The sequence below is a fragment of the Triticum aestivum genome, chromosome 7A (assembly GCF_018294505.1).
Source record: "Triticum aestivum cultivar Chinese Spring chromosome 7A, IWGSC CS RefSeq v2.1, whole genome shotgun sequence".
NCBI lineage: Eukaryota > Viridiplantae > Streptophyta > Magnoliopsida > Poales > Poaceae > Triticum > Triticum aestivum.
The window spans coordinates 633743103-633748780 of record NC_057812.1 but is presented as its reverse complement, the minus strand read 5'-3'; the positions used below and the strand labels follow the sequence as shown (position 1 = coordinate 633748780).

The following is a 5678-nucleotide window of genomic DNA, read 5'->3' as shown; positions in this document are numbered from 1 at the left end:
AACGGGTCATCTAGTTTAAATCAATAATGAGGCTAGGCAACTCGCTCCCAGAAGGCTCCCTCGACTTGGGCTTCGTTAGCCATCCAATCTGTCCTTTTGGCGTGTCCTGGCCGTCCGATCTAACTAGATTTTTCACCTCGCGGTCGTTTTGACTGGCCAATGACGAATGGGCTCGCGCCTCGTGTTGATTGACTGGGTTGGCTGTTTCCACGTGAACGACACTTTGCCCAATCTGGTCCGCGCGCTAGGCACCCAATCTCGCTCGCACACCAGCCGCCGCACAACCTAGCTCCCACTTTCCCCTCGATCCACTGCCCCTCCCTCCTCCCCGCTCGTCACCAGGGCCTCGCCGCCACCTACTCCTCCTCCGCCACCGTTGCTGCTTCCCCACCTCGACTTCCCTCTCTCCGTTGTTTATCCGGTCGTCGGCGGCGCCTGGTTCCAGATCTGGCGCAAGTTAGGCGAGCCCGGTGGTGGGGCGAAGGGGCAGTGGAGGCGGGCGACCAGGACAAGCAGCTGTCGGCCCGTCGCGGGTGAGGCTCCAGAGGGAAGAGGCGGGGACAGGAGGCTCGAGGGAAGAGGGAAGAGGGATGAGGCGGGGACAGGAGGCTCGAGGGAAGAGGGAAGAGGGATGAGGCGGGGACAGGGTGAAGGAGCAGGCTGGTCCTCGTGGAGGCGGCGCCGCCGGCCAGGGGCCATTCGCCGTCGCCGGCCTCACTCGCCTCGTCTATTCTCTCGTCACCAACTCGATGATGGAGGATGGGACAAGCATGCCGGTGGCCAGCCAGTGGAGCCCACCACAGGTGGTAAGATTTTTCTCTGCTGTCTTCTTACTCCGGGGCGTGCCCTGGAAGAACTCACCCACACCAGCCAAGTTACGCTTCCACCTTCTTGCTCACGTTCGTGGTCCAGCCGCAAGCTATCCGAGGTGAAACTACTTGAGGTTTCAGACTTTCAGTGCACATTCTTAGATTTTTCCTTCCATGATGGCTTGATGTAGGAGGAGCCATGATGTGTGTGAGGTAGAGGTAGATCATTGGAGGTGAAGCATGTCTCCTTGATGTGTGCTTCATCTGAGGTGAGTTGTTTTGGTGATTCTTGATCTACTCTGTCATTTCCTGAGCAAATTTTAAGTTGTCAGGTTATATTTAGGTGTTTTTAGTTTCACATGATTGTGATTGACAGAAAAATATCACTCGTGGGGCAGATTTAGGTAAATTTGGGTATTGGTATATTTTACTATGTCAAACTTTCATTTTCAGTTTCACGGGGTACTTAAGCAATGGTTGCACCCCGCCACATCACATACCAGGTGAGATCAACGAGGACAATGATAGTTGAGTTCCGACGAGAGTTAAACAAATACTCCCTCCGTTCCAAAATAGATGACTCAACTTTGTACTAACTTTAGTACAAAGTTAGTACAAAGTTGGGTCATCTATTTTGGAACGGAGGGAGTAGTTCGCTAACATTGATAATGATTGGGTAATTCCATTCTGTAAATTGCTCTGCCGTTGAAAGCTGTGATGTGGAAATTATAGCTTGGTTCATATAGTTGCTCTCATTATGCTTTTCTTCATTTGAACTCTTCGACAGATGCTCAGATTATAAGAAAGAGGAATTTTATAATTCAGGCATCGATTGCTCACCTTTGAAGGTTGCAGATTCAAGTGCTAGGCTTTAAGGATGAAGCAAATCCCAATCTAGAAACATGTTAGTCTATCTTGATGCGATTGTACTTCTTGAACCATTTGTGCACCTGTATTTTTCACCATGGCAATTGAATGTGCAGGTGTCGTGCACCATATATTTGTCACCAGAAACGAATGTGCAGGCGACGGCCATTTGATTAGTGTTATATCCAACTAAGGTATCCTTCCACCAAATGACCACATCTGAATTTGTTTAACTACAATCCGATGCAACAGAGTTCTGTATTGTTCTCATAGTCCATCCATTATATTTTTTGCTTTCAAGGCTAGCTGACTGCTGTTTGATTATCGATTCATCTACGGCAGCACAGACAGGTAAAAATGTTTTTTTTCTTGTTTTACAGTTTTAGGTCAAAGTTCTCTTTTACCTTAACTTTTCAATTGTACTCTGCTTTGTAGGTTCTGATCATACCGATTTAGTGACTTACTACAGTTTGATTGCCGATTCATATTTTATTCTTTTATATTATGCAGCTTCCTCTGTGTACTGTTGGGATAAATTCCATGAACTATGTATCTTGTTTAAATGGCTAGGATTTGAGATTGTTTGAATCCATCATGACACAATGTTCTGACCATCAACTAGGGTGCTCAATGCACAATAAATAGCTTTTGGTTGTCACCATTAGGACACAAAACTACTAGATTTTGAGGTTTTTAATAGCTCAAATATGCCAACTGCAGAGCAACATGGCGGTTACAATGGTTCCATGTCCTAATTAGTTCTTTTATTCCGTTTTGCAGGCGTATTATCTTGGAGGTTGCTTCTTATTTTTACTATAGATCAAGTTTCTTTGTTTCCTTTCTAGCTACCTCTGCTGCATTTGTTTTATATATCCTACATCCTTTAAATATCCTATATGCTGTCATGATCCTTTTTTCAGTGATCATGTTGATTTTCCTGATTTGGTCGGGTGTTGTGTTTTTTTTGCCCTTGTGCTCTTTGATCGATGTGCTCTGGCTCTGTGACTGTGATGATGCACAGGCAATGGCGGCATGGGTGGCATGAGAGGAAGGATGGGAATCAGCTACTTGCATTCGCACGGAGGAGGCAACGTCGACGTGATGGCACATCAGAGGAGGCTGGGCTCGTTGTGGAGCTTCTTGAGGCAGCAGGACATGATGTCGTCCATCACAGAGATGGAGATGGCCATGCCCGTGCCGATGCCGCCCGCGGACGTCGGCGAGAGCATCGCTGCCGGCAACGGCTTGAGTGACCTCTTGAGGATCTTCTCCATGAGCACCTGGGACGACACCAACTCCAACATCATGTTCTCAGCGCCCGGCAGCAAGAAGGCCGAGGTGCTCGGCGACAGCGATGTCGGCATGGTCACTAGCTTCAGCAACATTGACTCCCAGGTAGGACAAACTTCACATATATACACTTCACATCCATCCGGACTCTCCCGCCTACCAATTGTTTAATGCTACACTTCTACTAACACCTTGGTCCAGATTCAGTTAGCCCTCTCGAGCTGGACATGCCCAGCATGGACGACTACCTGCAGCTGCAGCAGGACTCCGCCGACTGCAGAGTCCACGCCAAGCGTGGCTGCACCACTGATCCGCAGAGCATCGCTTGGGAGGGTTAGTTAGTTTCCTGCAACATTTTCGGTATTCGTCTTGGTGTCGGATGTTTATACTGAACATTTTTCTTGCTTATGCTGTTTAGGAAAGAAGAACAAGGATCAACCAGAGGCTAAGGAGGCTGCAAGACCTCATTCCCTACATGGACAAGGTCACAAGGTAACTAAATCAGCTGAATTGATGCACACTGTCAATTATGTTACCACATAGAGATGAAAATTTCACCAGGAATTACAGAAAATTGTACTCGCTAAAGTACTAAATCTGATGAGTACATGCTGCATATTTAGCGATAAAACTGAATACTAAAGTACTCCCTCCGTCCCAAAATTCTTGTCGTAGATTTGTCTAGATATGGATGTATATAATACTAAAATGTGACTTGATACATTCGTATTTAGACAAATGTAAGACAAGAATTTTGGGACGGAGGGAGTACTAAATTTGGTGTTCCTAATCCGAGTTGGAAGTGTTGCCCACGAAAATCGGTAGTTGTCAATAACTCGGACCTTAGTTACTTCAGATTTCAGAATTGCAAAAGTGGCAACTCAAAAAAATTTAAATGTTGGCTATACTTTCTGTCGTTATCATGATAGTGCAATACTTTGTAGTAGATTCTCTTCGAATCCTTCTCTAACATGGTTATGGTAGTAATTTGGACAAAAGCTGCTATGATTTTTTGATTCTCAGTTTATTCTACCATGGATTCCCTTTGGTATGTGCATGTTTCAGAACTGAATATACACGTAGAAGAAACTTGAGAGCCAATATTAGTGCTAAAGGATTACTCTGATTGCCGATCTATGCTGTCGCGGCAACATAGGCCAATACACATTCAGGAAATATGTGACCAACTTTCCCAAGGTCTCGCATCATCTACTCAGGTTAATTCTCGGTCTACAACCTCCAAAACTTGCAGTTCTATTTTTTTAAAATGCTTAAGCGCCCATTGCTCTAAGCGTCAGCCTGTCGCTTCACTTGTGCTTCATGCTTTCCTGAACATTGATTTCTATCAAACTTGTTTTTTAAGTTTTCATGCTGATTACTGGTTGTGGGAGCTGAATTGTGCTCCGGTGGAAGTGTTAGAGTGTAGCATTTTTGTAAGCATAATCTATATCCATTCCTATTGGGAACATACCCATGTAGGTTTTTGTAAGAATCCTGTTGGAGCGTGCTACTAGGACTTATGTAGATTGGCTATTCTAGACATTGCATAAGAATGGTCTGCATCCTATATATGGTCTTAGTGCGTCTAAAAAAAGCATGTGTTAAATAACTGTCAGCACAATGATTTCTAACCAATAGAAAGTTACTCCGGTTGGTATATATGAGGCAATGTCTAATATTTTTTTAGAATAATGGTTTTATTAATTGGATGATTATCACTTTCATGGTGCGCCTACTTTCAGATATGTAAAATCCAGGACTCTTATGTAATGTGCGTTCAATATCTGTTCAACAGTTGAATAGCAACATCAAATCATTCTCTCGAACTTATTATATCATGCTCTCTAACTTCTTGACATTTTAATTTCAATTAAACAAATCTTGTTCATAGCGAAAAATATATTTTATAGAAAAATAACCCTTTATTCTGTTTATTATCTCTAGCTACTTCAACTGTAGTCCTTGCTTAATACTGATGTTTGTCTTGTGATTGTTTCAGGATATTCTGTGCCCTAAGCCCTACAGAATAATGCCCAGTCTAATTTCAACAGTGGGACAACCTCAAACTTCTCTCTTCAATATTGAAGAAGCGGCTTACTCAGATCCATGGGCATGCACTTAGAAAAATAGCTAAAGAGTACGAGATATTCCTAGAGTAAATAAAGGGCTTATGTGCTCATAAGTTAGACAGAAGCAAAATGTTATTTATTATGCTCCTGTTGTATCCTCGGACATTTTATTCCACCTATAATACCCCAATATCGAATATCTACTTTCGCACTGTTGTACAGAAACTGATGTTAATATTTGTGCATACTCTTTGTCTTAAGTGGGCTTTCTTTCAAAAAATGCCTTTATATTATCCAAATAACATAACAAATTATGCATCCTCAAGTATATATTTTAAGAGATGGGTCTTAATTTTCCATATAAATGGGTTACAAATTGTATGGGTTCAAATTGGACTCTGTCATTTGGTGCAACTAAGGCCCTGTTTGGTTCATAAGTCCTAGGACTTTTTTAGTCCCAACTTATAAGTCCCAAGTCCCTAAAAAGTCCTTACATGTTTGGTTCTTGGGATTTATAAGTCTATATAAGACCATATTACAACTATAAGTCCCTCCTTAAGAGTCTTATTTCATAAGTCCCAAATGCCCACTTTAAGTCCCTATAAATCCCTCCTGTTTGGTTTAGATGGGACTTATAGGGACT

General features: G+C 43.1%; 1 protein-coding gene across 22 annotated transcripts; it reads left to right on the top strand.

The window, feature by feature from the left end:
• The first annotated feature begins 229 nt into the window (after positions 1–229).
• LOC123148822 (uncharacterized) lies at positions 230–5295 on the top strand. 22 transcript variants are annotated; one of them, XR_006474145.1, is made up of 12 exons: positions 236–806; positions 1001–1078; positions 1263–1312; positions 1597–1713; positions 1793–1870; positions 1978–2027; positions 2457–2472; positions 2698–3071; positions 3168–3299; positions 3385–3458; positions 4032–4183; positions 4966–5295. XR_006474145.1 is itself a non-coding variant. In XM_044568324.1 (10 exons), exons 7-10 carry the CDS (start codon positions 2709–2711, stop codon positions 4994–4996), a joined length of 600 nt encoding a protein of 199 aa, XP_044424259.1. In that variant the 5' UTR covers positions 232–806; positions 1001–1078; positions 1263–1312; positions 1597–1713; positions 1793–1870; positions 1978–2027; positions 2457–2708; the 3' UTR covers positions 4997–5295. The 22 variants fall into 22 exon arrangements, 2 of the variants coding, with proteins under 2 accessions (XP_044424259.1, XP_044424258.1); XR_006474151.1 differs by having other exon boundaries at positions 1950–2027; XR_006474162.1 differs by lacking the exon at positions 2457–2472 and having other exon boundaries at positions 230–806; positions 3174–3299.
• Positions 5296–5678: the final 383 nt, after the last annotated feature.

Coding starts and splice junctions, on each gene's coding strand:
- LOC123148822 (XM_044568324.1), top strand. CDS start 2,709: ATGGGTGGCATGAGAGGAAGGATGGGAATCAGCTACTTGCATTCGCAC. Junction 3,072..3,167: donor TCAGCAACATTGACTCCCAG/GTAGGACAAACT, acceptor ACCTTGGTCCAG/ATTCAGTTAGCCCTCTCGAG. Junction 3,459..4,965: donor TACATGGACAAGGTCACAAG/GTAACTAAATCA, acceptor TGATTGTTTCAG/GATATTCTGTGCCCTAAGCC.